This window comes from Neopelma chrysocephalum, unplaced genomic scaffold (genome assembly GCF_003984885.1).
Source record: "Neopelma chrysocephalum unplaced genomic scaffold, ASM398488v2 Primary Assembly neopelma1_94, whole genome shotgun sequence".
Classification (NCBI taxonomy): domain Eukaryota; kingdom Metazoa; phylum Chordata; class Aves; order Passeriformes; family Pipridae; genus Neopelma; species Neopelma chrysocephalum.
Window position 1 is genome coordinate 1,008,886 of NW_020897756.1, and position 14,978 is coordinate 1,023,863.

General features: G+C 47.5%; 2 protein-coding genes across 2 annotated transcripts in view; one reads left to right on the top strand and one right to left on the bottom strand.

Moving 5' to 3' along the window:
• Positions 1-2,464: 2,464 nt before the first annotated feature.
• Positions 2,465-6,681, bottom strand: TOMM34 (translocase of outer mitochondrial membrane 34). The gene is made up of 7 exons (XM_027693827.1): positions 6,399-6,681; positions 6,189-6,288; positions 5,920-6,072; positions 5,173-5,333; positions 4,762-4,906; positions 4,027-4,153; positions 2,465-3,512 (listed from the first exon to the last, which is right to left on the bottom strand). Exons 1-7 carry the CDS (start codon positions 6,649-6,651, stop codon positions 3,414-3,416), a joined length of 1,038 nt encoding a protein of 345 aa, XP_027549628.1. The 5' UTR covers positions 6,652-6,681; the 3' UTR covers positions 2,465-3,413.
• Positions 6,575-14,978, top strand: part of STK4 (serine/threonine kinase 4) — a 46,306-nt gene continuing 37,902 nt past the window's right edge. Inside the window, exons 1-8 of the mRNA XM_027693824.1 lie at positions 6,575-6,681; positions 9,127-9,207; positions 10,038-10,166; positions 12,049-12,163; positions 12,681-12,845; positions 13,247-13,414; positions 13,981-14,118; positions 14,779-14,907. Of these exons, the coding sequence (XP_027549625.1) occupies positions 6,650-6,681; positions 9,127-9,207; positions 10,038-10,166; positions 12,049-12,163; positions 12,681-12,845; positions 13,247-13,414; positions 13,981-14,118; positions 14,779-14,907 (957 nt within the window). The 5' untranslated portion in view covers positions 6,575-6,649. The remainder of the gene's footprint in view (positions 6,682-9,126; positions 9,208-10,037; positions 10,167-12,048; positions 12,164-12,680; positions 12,846-13,246; positions 13,415-13,980; positions 14,119-14,778; positions 14,908-14,978) is intronic.

A 14,978-nucleotide genomic window follows, 5' to 3' on the forward strand; every position in this document is an offset into this window, starting at 1 on the left:
TTCTGATTCTTAGGAGGATGGATTTAACCAAATTTCATACAATCTACCTGGATTTTATCCTCTCTAGATAGCTGTTTTAAACTTCCTTTTAGAAGGCGTCATCTTCCTGTGGTTCTCCTTTTGTAATGGACCTTGTACTCCTGCAGGACTGGCCCTGAATGTCTTCTGCTGGTCACATGGGGGCTGTGTGTGTGTCTGTGGTGCACAAGATCCAGCTTTTGAGGTATTGTGCAGTAGCTGTAAATCAAAAGCTGCTTCTCCAATGTGTTCCTGACCGGTGGTGTCAAGGAGTTGCTGAAGGGCCTGAAACCACATCGTGTCCCACTGGGATGCTCCCTGCTCACAGGAGTAGGTGGGACCTGTGTTGCTGTCATCATCCTGGCCTTAATCCTCTGCTCTTCCTACTTAGGGAAGGCACTTCAGTCCCTAGAAGCTCCTCAGTGCTTGAGGCTGGCGATGCACTGACCTCATTTGACTGCTTCCTTGAGCTGGCAGGAGCAGGAGAACACCTCCACCAGCACCACCCACCCTCTTTCTGTGCAGCTTGTGTACTGCTGGTGGTGTCTCAATCTTCCTTCTGTGCTGTATCATACTCTCACTTCAGCTCCCTGCTGAGTCACCCCTCCTACCTCTTGTTTTCCTTCCAGCATTTTAATAGAACCGTTTACACATTTGCTCCTGCTCGGCTGGGACTCTGCCCTGGGGCTTCTCATCGTTCCTTTTTCTCACCTTCATTTTGCCAATTCTCCCTCTGACCTCCTTCAATATTTATTGTCCTCTTAGTGGATTCCTCAGCCTGAACTGTGTGCTGTTTAGATATCTTCTCCTCAGTGAGATGCTTATGAAGGACTTTACTAGCTTAATATACCCGACCTTCATTTGAGTTGTTATTTCTCTCGAAGCATAACTGGCTGGAAGTTTTTTCTGCTTTGTCTCTAGAGGAAAAATGTTTATTTGCATGAGTGTAATGCACGTAAGGAGCTGGAATAGGCCTGTACAGGTAAACTTCATTCTGCTGTTGGTTAGGTTGGCTGCAGGTATGCCTGTGACAACACCTACGATGCCAGATGGCTGGGCTGGGTGAATGTTCTGTAAAGCCAGAGGGAATGCAGAGTGGGGGCCAGGAACACACCAATGTTGGAATAGGCTAAGAAAGGACCTGAACAAGGACCAGGGTCTTGAAATTTTTTATCAGCAAAAGGTGAAGTTGGTGCTTGGATCCCTGGTAATACTGGAAAGTTTTCAGAATAGCTCCCTGGCTGGACTCCTGGGGAAGTCTGAGGCTTTAGGGAGTTGAGGCAGGAACAGCAATGCAAATATGAGTCTGGAGGCTCCAGTCTGAAATAGCTGCTGTGAAAGGGGCAGATGCTGTGTCCCTGTGACAAACCCTCTCCAGCTGCTCCTGTGGACAGCACTCCCTTTGCTCACCAGGGCAGTGTCCTGCATGAACAGCAGCACCATGGCTGGAACAGGAGAGTCAGGAGCAGAAGTGACCCCCCCCAGCTTGCAGTGGTGTCTTGTTGCTGTGCTTGACCTTTGCCTGCCTGGTGGTATTGCTGGGGAAAGCCTTGGAGGTGAGGCACAAACAGCACTGATGTTGCTGTGAGGGGAAGGAGGGTGAATGCTGGTGCTGCAGGGAGCTGCAGTTGAACAGGGCAGGAATCTGCCATCAGGGAACAGCAGGGCTCTCACAAGGACAGCTCTTGACTAGGTGAAGCCAGTCCTGCTCCTGGATTCTGTGACCTTCCTCTGCTTCTCTGTGTGCTGCTTCCCCACCCTGAAATCCATCCCACCTGCCAGGAGCTTGGGCAGATGCTGGCTGTGGGATCAATGGAGCTGCCTCACTTGGAAGCGGGAGTGGAGTGAATGGAGCCATTTGTGCCCCTCAGGGAGGAGTTGTTTCAAGCCCTGGCCCATTACAGCTGATGGAGTACAGCCCTGGGACCTACAAAAAGCTATTTTATGTCAGGCTAAGGAAAGAAGTCTTTGTCTTTAATGGCATTAGAGGGATTGTCTGCTCTCTAAATTCAATTGGTGCAGTACTTGCCTCAAACACTGACTGCTGGGAGAAGCAAGGTGGGAAACTAAGATACTTGAACCCTGACTTCAGGGCTGGCTTCTATCTCCTGGCCTTTATTGTGAGGTGGATCAGGTCTAGCATTGTCCAGCATCTGGACTTACCAGCTGAAGCAGTGTGCAAGTGAAAATTGGTTGGAAACCCTAAAGCAGTGCTGTGCTTCCCACTGGCATGCCCTTCCCAGCCCCAGTGTCCCTGGAGCTGTAGGCTTTCTTGTTCTGAGCCCTAACTTTAATGGCCACTAAGAGCTGAGGCCACTGTCTGAAAGAGCAGGGCCCTGTACAGTGCTTGAAGTGCTCTGACAAAAAGGGGGGACAGTGTGAAGTGGTTAAAGAAGTGTTTCAGTTCCCCTATACCCTCCATCCCATAAAAAACACAGCTCTAAACTGAAAATAAACATGGCTTTAATGGTTTTAACAGTTCACAGAGTAACTCCAACTATCTCTTTACCTACCATTTTAAATCAGTGCCATCAATACCAGATCAGGAGAAGAACAAAAAGCATAAACATGCATTGAAGTAGTAAGCCAGACCTCAGCTGGGATGTTACTGAAAATTCTCCTCCCTGTAACACCCCGTAGCAACTGCTCCAAAAGGCACAGAGGAGCTAAAGTGGTTTTTTTTTAAAAAAAAAAAAAGACAAAAAACCATTGCAAAATTCCCAAGCACCCAGAATCTGTAATAGTGCACAGTGTAACAAGGCAGGCTGAACTTGCTGCTGTTTTCTTAAATGTGCAGAATAACTAAAGAAAGCTGCTACTGTAAACATCTGCCCAGCCACACTAAGCAGCAGAACCCAGCTGAGGGCCAGCAGGCATCAAGGGGGTGAGGGAACAAGCTCAGCCCTGTGCAAGTAACTGTGCCCCTGTTACAAGAAGGGTATGTGGTGCTCTGGCAACTACAGCAGTTCTTGCAGCCACCTTATTTCAGTAAGAGCAGCACAAATGCAGCAAAACTGTCACCTGAATAAGGACAAAAACCCCTCTGTTCGTAGCTCTTCAGAAAGAACAGCCACTTCACATGCAGCTCAGCCAGCATGGAAAGAGTCCCTGAGGCCAATAGTTACAGGCAAGTTGACTTCAACCAGGGAAGGGAACCTCCCAGCCAGGGAGGGGCATTAAAACTATGCATGATCTTAGAGCCATATTAATAGAGTTTGATACAGATTGTGTCTTAACATTCCTTATGCTGGTACAGAACCTCTTAGATCTCAGCAGCAGTGGAAGATAGATTTCAATACCCATCCTGCATCAAGATTGGTCCCTGTAACAACATCAGAAGGGAAAAAGCTTTCTCCTGTAGTGGAAAACAAAGCTTCCCTTGTTGCTTGGTTACCCTAGGCTCTGTTCAGTTCTTGAAGTAATCTCAGTGCAGCTGTGTTCTTTGGTTCAGTTTTCAACAAGCTCTTGATATCAGCAATACTTGATTTGTAATCCTAGAGAGAGAGTATTTTTTAAGGGTTAGTGCATTAAAAATGCAGTTTAAGGCTGCAGAACTACTACTCAGGAACAGAGGCAAAGGCAACACAAGTAAGCCTGTGACTCCCTCTCTATAACTGCTCAAGCCCTGGCATTGATGTAGCTGTTCTAAAACATGCTTAAACGAGGGCTGAGAAGATAATTTCATGGCTCAAGTGGGTTTTGAGTCCAAGACCAATGCACTGCATAGTCCAGTATACCTCCAGAATTTCTCACGAGACACAAGATAAAGCTCAATACAACACACAGCTGCTTTCAGCATCTCTAGGAACGGGACCTGATGTGGAAAAACTCATGAGATCCAAATACTGATGTGAAAGAAAATGCCCTCTCAGTCCATACAGGTCTTAGCTATCTGTTGGCAGATGTTGTCTAGCACAGAAACAAGTTCTAAAGGACACCTATGGCTCTGATTATGCACAAACAGGCATCTAGTCCTAGGCTAATGCCCTTCAAAAACTCCTGACTTACCTTCAGTTCTTTAAGTGCTTGAGCACGCCTGTAGAGTGCCTTCACGTTCTTAGGATCTAACTTTAGAGCTTCTGTGCAGTCCTGTGCTGCCTCCCTGTATTGCTTCAGGGTCAGGTAACAGAGAGCTCTGCAAAACAGATACCTGGTTAGAGATCTCTGGCTGAAAACAGCACCTACTGCTGCAGCATACAGAGCAGGTTCCAGTGGAGCACAAAGCTGGGCTCCAAAACCAGCCTTGATTCTCACACGTTATGTCATCTTACTTCTTGAGCTCAAGTTTATTTTAGTTAAAAGGAGGGAAAAAAAAGGAAATGGTTTTTCGGTTTAAAGAGGGAAAAAAAAGGAGGATGTTTAGAGCAACCTGCTCTGAAGCTAAAGAATCTCTACTTTGAGGTTCCTGTCTATACCAGTGCAGCACGTGTTCTGCTTGCTGCAACTGTCTTAGAAGTACTCTAAGTACAGTACTCTGTGGTTTGTAGGACAATACAGACCACTCAGAATACCCCAGTCCTGGCAGACAAAGCATTAAAGGGAGTAGGCCCTAAAGTGTCTCCAAGGGGTTTGCAGTACCTGATCAAAGAATGTTACACTACAGCAGAGACTGCACTTGGGGTGGATGTGTGTAGGTGGTTTTATTTGTTAGTTTGGGTGCAAACATTAGACAGCTCTGTCAGAAGTACCACAGTGACCTTTATAAAGGGCCAAGAAGTACTTGGGCAAAGAGCTGAGCAGTACCTGTTGGTGTAAGTTGCACATTCCTGGTTGAGCTTTAAACTCTCAGTGTACTTCTCAACCGCTCTTTTATGGTTTCCTTTCTTTACGAGTTCATTTCCTTCTTCCTTCAGAGTCTGAGCTCTCTCCATGCCAGCAGCAGTTTGGTCTGGAAACAGTGTGAAAGGATACAGAACACCATAAAACCAACAAGAACATCACAGCATCCCAGAAAACAAATACCCCCATATCAGAGGTGAGACACCGAGACATCAAAGGGACCAGAATCAACGAAAAGGCTGTGGCAGAGCCTGGCCTGGGTCTCTCCAGGCTGCAGCCCCAGCTGCAGACACACCGAGCAGGTGTGGCAGCTGTGTTGTTCATCACCCTTGTGAGCTGCAGGGCTCTGTGCCCAGCCCAAGGGCATGCTCCCACCTGGTTTTCCCTGTGGTGCAGTTGCAGGAGGAGTGTTTGCCCCAGGGGCTCCGGGAGAAGGAATGCTCCACCTTGTCTGGGCAGAAACAGGCACTGTGGGGATTGGCGGCAGCTTCTGACGCCAGTTCACGCCATCCTTCTCCAGCAGGGCTTTAGTCATCCTGGAAGAGACGCTCCCAGTCACCCTGGCTGTTGCCTGGATGGGCCACACAGTAGCCAGAAGGGTCACTTTTTAACCCAGCTTGTGTACCAAGGACAGCACCTCTCCCCTGATCTTTTTACATCCATCTCAACTAGGTTCCTTCTACAGACAGGACATTTATGAAAAGATCTTCTTTGTGTCAGCAGGGCTAAAAATATCACAGGACAAGGGCTGGGGCTGTCAGTGCTCAGGTGAGCAAGAGACATGCATTTCACTCCTCAGTCTGGCAAGCCATGAACCGAAACAGAAAGCACCAGGAAGAGAACAGGACTAGAGCAGCCTGTAAATGCAGTCAGCATTGAGAGGCTTAAAGGATAGGGCACTAGAGCTTGTATTTTATTATTTCCCTTAGACCAGACACTGAGCAAAGCAGAAACAGTCCCAGAGAAATCAGCCAGCATCTTGAAAGGACTTATGGGCTCAGGCAGACAGAGGGAGTATGGCCAGGCCTTGCTTCACTCAAGCTGGGGCCCAGCTTGCTCCTGACAGCGCTGCAGGGATGCAGCAAGGCTGGCGGCAGTAGGACCCTCGCCTGCCGGCGTTACCTGTTGACTCCATCGTGCGCCGCCTGCACGGAGCAGTCCACCTGCAGCGCGGTCTTGTAGTCCACGTAGGCCAGCGCGTACCTCTCCAGAGCCTCGTAAGCCGCCGCCCGCCTCAGGAGGGGCTTGATCCCGAACGGGACCAGCTCGAGGGCGCTGCGGCAGAGGGGGCACAGCGGGGTGAGCCAGCGCGGCTCCGGGGCGGCCGCTCGGCCGGGCCGGGGGAGCAGCCGAGCGCCCTCCGGCCCGCCGGTGACCCCGGCCCCGCTCACCTGGAGCAGTCGGACACGCAGAGGCTGCAGGCGCCGTCCTTGAGGTGGCAGGCGGCGCGGTTGGCGAGCAGCACGCTGCGCTCCTCGGCGGCGGCATCCCCTGCGCGGGAGAGCCGGGATCCAGCGGGGATCCAGCCGGGATCCAGCCGGGATCCAGCGGGGTCCGCCCGCCCGCCCGCCCGCCCCTTCCGCCCCGGGACGCGCCCGTACCTGAGGCCTCGAGCTGCTCCAGCGCCCGCGTGTAGAGCGCGGCGGCCGGGCCGTACTGCCCGCGGCGGAACTCCTCGTTGCCGGCCCGGCGCAGCGCACCGGGGGACGCGGCCATCGCGCCCGGGAAGCCGCGCCCTCGCCGGGCCGGGGCGGGCGCTCCCCGCGGCATCCGGCGGCGGGCGGAAGCGGCGGCGGGGCGGGGAGTCATGGAGCGCTGAGGGACGGAGCGCCGGGATCGCCGACTCGCCGACATGGAGACGGTGCAGCTGCGGAACCCGCGCCGGTAAGCGCGGGGCGCGTCCCCGCCGGGGATGCTCCGGCCTTGGGAGCGGGGGGAGCGGGGCCGCTCCGAGCCTGCCGGAGGGGCGGCGGGGGTCGGTGGCTTCGCCCCGAGCGGCGCCGGCAAGCGCTGGGACAGCACCGGGCGCAGGTAGTGGGGAAATGGCTCAAGCTGCAGGGCCGGGGAGAAGGCGCCGGCTGCGGGCGCTCGCAGCGGTACCGCGGCTGTACCGAGGTGTGCCCACCTGTGCCGGCCGAGCGACAGAGCCCCGGCCGCTTGTTTTTCCCTCTCGTCTCTGTCCGGGTGAGTTCCGTGCGGGTCTGCTGCCGCCGGGGCCGTGCCCAGGCTCGGTGCCCTGCCCTGGCACCTCCGCCGTCCCGCCGGGCCCGGAGCATCCCGGGGTTTGGGCTGAGCTCCATGAGCCGCCTATCTCGGAGCGCCAGGCCGGGCCGGGCTGCGGAGGGAGAGCGGGAGATCGGCGGCAGCTTGAATGAAGTGTCCGTGTCAGAATCATATCAGCGGCTTGCAGCTGGGGCCCAGGGAATCAGCAGCGAACAAAGGAAGCTGCGGGCGCTGCTCCTCAGTGAGATTGGCTTGGTTCGTTAAACGGACAGCGATGTGTCTTCTGTTAAAAACAAAAGCTGGGTTTTATTCTGTAATTGCATATGCCGGTGCTTAGCTGGCAGGTGATTCAGATTAGATCTGAATAACAACAAAGGTGAGGTTGGGTTTGTGTTGCTGTTATATCCGCGTTGTATAAACATCCAGGAGGAAGGCAGCGCGTGCCTGACAGCAGCGAGTGCTCTGCGTGAACCAGACAGCCCAAAGTATTTCGGCTCCTGGTCTACAGCAGAAATCAGGTTGTTTGCTGCAGGCACGGTGGTTGTCTGGTTATTGTGTCTGGGTATGTTCAAAGCCTTTTTTTCCCCTTTTATGCTAATAGAATTTAGGCCTCAACTTCAGCAAGAGGGGTCTGCCTCTCCCATCACCACTTTTTGGGCTCTTTGGAAATGGTGGCTTATGTGGTCGCTGATGCATATATTAATTTCCCACACCCCCCCTTCCCACACCTTCTTCCCTCCCTGTTTTCACAAGGGCAAGTAACATTCTGTTTAATGCTTATCTGTGCAGGGAAGCTAGTGACTACTTTCAGTATTTCACCACTTCCTGAGTCTGCTTCTATATAATGTTTCCTTTGCTTCAGGAAGCCATTGTATGTGCTCCATGCTCGAGCTGCTCCTCCGGTGTGGCTTTTTTTATACGTAAATGTGATAGCCAGGGATCAATGAGTGGTTTCTCACTCTGCTTCTGAAGAAATTGGGGAAAAAAGTTATATATTTAGTTTAAAAATTAGTATGCCTTGATATTTAACAGTAGCAGTTCGGGCTTTCAGGAGTAATTTACAGTTGCAGGCGTTCATGCATATTTCACTTTAAACACTGATCACTGTGAGACCAGGCAGTGCTTAAAGCTCTGAGACTCATAAGTTTCTGTGTTTCAAAAACTCATATGAACTGATCTGGGGAGATTGGAGGGGTTTTTGTCGGGTGTTTTATTGTTGTTTCGGATATTTTAATTTTTTTTAGTTGGTGTGAAAATGAAAGAGCTTGTTTGTGGGTAGTTGAATACTGTATCATAGACAATAAAATACTTAGTTTTCAGAACTTTTTGTTACGTAGTCCTTAGCTGTTTCAGAAGGTTTGGTGAACAGCTCTCCATGTGGACAGAAACAAATATGATTGATCTTGTTGCTTTGTGTATGGAATCTCCCTAAAAGCTGTACTGGGGGAGAGGGAGGCCAAGTGCAGGATCACATCACATGGCATGAGTTTTTTTCCCCATAAAGTATTTCAACTGACTCATATTAGCAATACATTTAAGAGGCATGGCATTAAGATACTGCAATAGTCAGATACAGTTTCCTTTTTCTTTTTTCCTGATAGAATTTTCCTAGTATGTATCCAGGCCCGCAAAGTTAAGATCTGAACTTTTGATGTTAAAAATGTACAGGTGAGATCAGCATTGCCTCCTGCCTCCCAACAAATGTATTCCACTCATACTGTTGAGCATCAGGGAAGATGATGTTCCCTTTTGCTTGGCCTTGGTAGGTATCCTTTCATTCCAGGTATTGAAGTTTAGCAGATATGTTCAGTAGCTGTTAAACTCTATTGTGCTGGGATGTGACCACCAGCATAGAGATCCTGGAATGCATTTCTATCAAGACAAGCTGTAGAACATTCTATTCTTTGTAATTCCCAGTCCATTTTTGCTATTGGATGCTAATAATATTCACTCTTCTTGTCAGGTGAAATAAACTTACTTGATAATCAATTTACTTCATACCAAGTCTTTTGTACGTTTAAGTTGTGCTGTTTATTCTTCTGTTTCAGCAAAGCCCAAACTGCCATAAAATTAAATGCCACAATTTCTCTCTTCTTGCCCGTACAGGCAGCTGAAGAAGTTAGATGAAGACAGTTTAACCAAACAACCTGAAGAAGTGTTTGATGTACTAGAGAAGCTTGGAGAAGGGTACGTGTTCTGTTCAATGGGCCCCATGTACATGTCTCTGAGGACAAATCTGTGTAATGGGGGTGTGTTCAATGATCTCTGCTGTTTCATTTTTGTTGTGAGCCTATTTCTGCAAAGGTAGGTACTAACACAGTGACAGTGTTTGGTTAGTAACAGAATACAGAATTTGTTTCCCAAGAGTGTGATATCTTAATCCAAACAGTAGCTTATGGCTCAGCAGTAGGGAGTTGAAGCATTGTTGAAAAATGCCAGCCTGGAGTTGATTGAACCCTGTGGGAACTCAAGAGGTTTTTGTAGTTGATCCTGGGTACCTCTTGTGGAAGATCTGCCTGGTGGAAGTGAACTTCAGTAGCATTGTGCCACTTGGTGAGGCAGAGCAGCATGGGAACAGTGAGTGAGTGACGTGTTTGCTGCCTTAAGCAGTTCATTTGGAAAAACTGAGTTATAAATCTGCCTGGCTCCTGTATGAATGAAGCTGCAAATAAGAATGATAATATCTGACCAGGGCTGTAGTTCTTACTGGTGCTCAGATTGTACTGTATGCTGGAAAGAGAGAATTTTATTTGTTTGATTTGTGCAAAAGGCCATTCCAAAGCTATGGTCAATGCCATGATGGTTGGCTCTTTTCTCACCATCTCAGTGTGCTGTGACTTATTTGTTTTACAGTGTTTAGAACCTAGCTGAGTGATTATTTACATTAAAATACAAAATATTTTTAACAGAAGGATGTGTTTTCCCTGATGGTTACACTTGCAAAAAGCAAAGCCATAGTATTGGCATTTTTAAAATGTTAGTGCATTTCAGTGTTTGTTTTGTATTTTGTTTCCTAGGTCCTATGGCAGTGTGTTCAAAGCCATTCATAAAGAAACAGGTCAAGTTGTTGCAATTAAACAAGTTCCTGTGGAATCTGACCTGCAAGAGATTATAAAGGAAATATCCATAATGCAGCAATGTGACAGGTAAGTGTGTGCTGCAAAACCCATCATGGGGATGCAAGGAAGAGTGTCGCTGTGACCTGGCACTTCATCAAATAAAAGCTGTGATGTTGCCTTAAATGTTTTTTAAAAGGCCAGACTTGAACAATCAAGTTACCTCATGTCAGCTGAATCATGTTAACTGACCATATGGGTAGTGCAAAGGTAAGACAACAAAAATTCAGCTTGCAACAAGAGAGCACTAAGTGGAATAACCCTGCACTTGCTGCCAGCCCGGAGCCGAGCGTGTGAGCGGTTGCTGCGGTTCTGCCCGTGCGCCGTCGCTTGTCGAGCAGTGGTAACTTGATTGTGTGCTAAACAGCAGCTCCTGCATCCACAGGGGGAAATGGCTTCTAAACAAGATGTAGAAAACTCTTAGAAGAAGGGGTTTTTTTTGGTTTTGTTTTTAAGGGGCACGTGGATGAGAGCCACTAACGCATGACTGCTCTTGCATGTGCGCGACCTTCGTGCCGTCACCTGCTCGGGTGGCAGGACTGTCCTTCCCAGCTGTTTTCTGCCTGTGCAGGCTCCAGTGCAGGACCAGCTGATCTGAGCATCCCCAGAATAACTTGCTGGCAGCTCTGCTGATGGGCTGATGGTTGGCTCTCTGGGCTGTCTTTGCATGTTTTTATGGGAAAAGATGCTGCAGTGACTTAGCTAAGGAAGAGCTTGTGGACAGGGAAGACCCTCTCAAAATGTGCCCAAGGCTGAAGGTTTAAAATACACTCATTTCTTCTGGTGTTATGAATCTACCCTTAAGAAACACTACTTTGAAGGACTTGAGGCATGGAAAGCCATTTAAAATAAATTACATGAGCAGTATAAAACTGTGGTCCCAGTCACTTACTCTGACTGCACTCCACTCTCCCTGTGTTTAAATGCAGGTGACTGGGGGCAAACAGCAAAATGTAACTTGAATAGAAATTTCTTGTGAAAAATTTTACTGTGTAACTTAGAAAGCATTACTAGGTGTCTCTTAAATTAGATATTAATATCTTAAGGCCTAAAATGAGACCTTACAGTTGTGAACAGCAGAGGGAGTGAATCACTGGAGCATCACATTTTCTGTGCAAGCATAATGGGACACTGCAGTGTGACTGACCTGCTAGTTTTTGGTTTTTCATTAGAAAACGTTCAGCAGAGAATAGATTAAACACACCTTTGTTCCTTAGCTCCATTCCCATAAAATCAGGGACATTCTTTCTGTTATTTTCAGCTTTACCTTTTCCAGAGAACAGATGGTTTTTCAGACCAATGTACTTTACTAGGTTGTTTGTTTTTTTGTGCAGCCAAATAGCTCACAGAGAGGCAGTTGTACTGGGATCCTAAAATATATCCTGGGCTAAACTGTAGAAACAAATAGGTGCAGGTAGCAATGGGGGAATGTTCCTTTTAATGAACATGATAGCTGTTCTCCAACAAATTGTGGACTTTATTTAATGTTTCCATTTGGTGGCAAATGCTCTGCAGCAGCTTTACCAGGGACTGCTGTGGCTTGTTTCCCATTCCCTTGTCCTGCCCTCCTGCTTGCCCCAGCACTGACCCTGTTGTAACCCTGGCCAGGGGGTTAAACCAGACTGAAGGCTAATCACTCCTCATTTCCGCAGGATTTGTTGTCTGACAGTTTAGCTCCCTGAAGTGACTTACTGGCAGGTCATATGAGCAGTGGGAACAGGCTTGGCAGGACTGTGGTAGCCCTGTGTGGGTTCAGGGTGGTTTGGAACACTTTTGATCAGGGTTTCAGTGGCATTTCAGCGCTGAGTTTCTAAAACATCCTTAGGGGCTTCTGCAGTGTATTGTGCTTATTCAGTGATGCTGATTACTGGTATTTGACCCTTTGTTTTCTTCTTTCTTTCACGTTTCGTAGTCCTCATGTGGTGAAATATTATGGCAGCTATTTTAAGAACACGGACCTGTGGATAGTGATGGAATACTGCGGCGCTGGATCTGTGTCTGACATTATTCGGTTACGGAACAAAACTGTACGTCCTCTCTCCAATGAATGTATGGATGGGAAGTATGGGTGTCCAGCAGCTCAAGGAAATTCTTACAGTGTTCAATGCCTGACAACCATTTGCCATAACTTGAGGTGCAGGTCCTTTGTTCCTCTGAAATTGGAAAGGGTGATTCCATTGACTGAGTTTTGGTTATCTGGATAATTTAATCAGAGGAGCAGATTTGGGTGTGTTGGCTTTCCTGAAAAGCCAGACTGGTTCCAAGTAAGACTCCACTTCGCCCTACTTTGGTTATTGCAGGATAGGAATTACAAGTTGGGAAAGGGTTATGGTATGTGGAATGTGGTACGTTGTATGTGTATGCTGATTATAATCTAATTTGCTACACAATGCTCTAAGTCACAAACTAATTCCCCATTAGTGTGGCATCCTTTAGTGCAGGCAATTAAGTGGCAATTAGTGAATCTCAGTAACATACAGACCAAACCACAACAGTGCTGTGTCTCAGCACTGCCAGGTTGGCAGTAACTCTTCTCTTCTTTAGCTCACAGAGGAGGAAATTGCTACAATAGTGCAGTCGACACTGAAAGGACTTGAGTACCTGCATTTTATGAGGAAAATACACAGGGACATCAAAGCTGGAAATATATTGCTAAACACAGAGGGACATGCTAAACTTGCAGACTTTGGAGTGGCAGGACAACTTACAGTGAGTAAAACCAAGACGTTTGTGTGCATTTCAGTTTGTGTTTTTAATCTGTGTGTGAGTGTGATGGGCTTGTGGAGACTGAGAAACTGTTTGTAGCTATTGTTTAGCACTTCACATCAGCATAATGAGATTGTAAACTAGTGACAGACTAGAGCAGAGCTTCCTCTGTGGAAGCTGTTATACCTAAGTAATGGCTTGCAATAGCATTTGCTGTTTCCTTCGGGATATTTTTAACTTCTGTGAGGACATTTCAATTCCTCTTTGCAGCCCTCCATATCCCAGTCCTGCTGAGCCTAATAATGTGCCTGCATGCAAGATAATTAGGGTGATAATTCACTAATGAGTGTTTGTGGCTAATACAGTTGCCACTGTCTGGCTCTTTATCCTTCTCTTCTTCTCAGGACACCATGGCAAAGCGGAACACAGTTATAGGGACCCCATTTTGGATGGCTCCAGAAGTGATTCAGGAAATTGGGTATAATTGTGTGGCAGACATCTGGTCTCTGGGAATCACTGCAATAGAAATGGCTGAAGGCAAGCCACCATATGCAGATATTCATCCCATGAGGGTAAGGACTGTGGCCTCTTAAAATGTTTTGCTATATGGGAAGGGTTTGCTGTTGCAGCTGGCTGAGTAACGTACCAGCATGCCATTTGCTTTTAATTTAGTGCAAGTTGTTTGTTTTCTGCCAGTTTTTTGTAGTGTTGATTAAATGAAAAACAGGTCTTTGTCAAGAAGAATCTGCATGGCAAGAAAAAAAAATCACAATCCTCTTCTGTTAAGACAGAGCTGAAGCTCGGTGTTGGGTGTGAAGAAACGTATTTTCAGCTGCATTATCCAAAGTGGATTTTTTTTTTTAATGCAAGCACAATTTTTGAAGATTTGAAGTTAGCATATTCACACCTTTTGGGGCACATAATGGCTCAGCCAGATGTAAGCACCTAGTGAGAAAAGTCTGTTTTCTTGCTACTTGATCCCTCTGAGCAGATTTATGTGTATATTGGCACACACTCTTCAGAAGCAGCAAACTTGACAATGCCCTTTAGTGCCAGTGTATGTTTGGGTGTATTTATATTGTGCTGTTGGAATGTTTTAAGCTTTGTTTGGAAATCTGGAATATTCCTCTGCTTTCAGGCAATTTTCATGATTCCTACCAACCCACCTCCAACGTTCAGGAAACCAGAGCTCTGGTCAGACAATTTTACTGACTTTGTGAAACAGTGTCTTGTGAAGAGCCCGGAGCAACGTGCCACTGCAACACAACTACTGCAGGTCTGCCTTTTCTTACAAGAACATAATAAGCTCTAGAGAAGCCTTGCCTAGGGTAGGCAGTGCTGTGTGGCTGTTGGGATGTTTGGTTTCCTTTCTTGCTGCTCCTGTTCACTACGGATTTTACATTTTAATATCTCAATTTTAAAAATCTCACACTCAACTTCAGCTTTTCACTTCTTCTCTGAGAACCAGTCTAACTTCAACTTCCTTTGTCTTCTCTGGGTTGTTTTTGTTGTTTTGGCTTTTGGAGTTTGATGTTGGTTTTGTTTTACTTTCAAATTCTCACCAGCACTGCCAAGAAACTGCCTCTTAAAACACTAAACAGGGGAGGCTAAATGAAAGTGGTTGCTCAGAATGGTCTAGGCATGGAAATGGTCTGTGTAACTGGTTCTTGACAGCTAAGCTGCTAAGGAAAGAAGTGAGCAGAGTTGTGGAGGGGGGAATGAGCCCAAGGTCTCACAGCAGCAGTGCCCTTGCAGCATGATCTCGTTTGGAGGGTGGGATGTCTCCTTCCTGTGCCAAACAGAAGTACTGGATTGTCATTTCAGTCGTGTTTTGAGTTAAACCTTAATTTAATTTGAAGCAGGCCACAGTAATAGCCTTTCACTGTTACGCCTTGGTTTGGATGCAGTGCTTATTTGTTTTTAAAATACTTCTCAGCATCCATTTGTTAAAAGTGCCAAAGGAGTCTCAATTCTGCGGTACCTGATTAACGAAGCGATGGACATCAAGCTGAAACGTCAGGAGGCTCAGCAGCGTGAGCTGGATCAAGAGGATGAAGAAAATTCAGTGAGTATTTAATAGTAACAGTGTACAAAGTCCAAACTCTTGCTACTTTCATAAGGCTTAGCTGCTCTGGT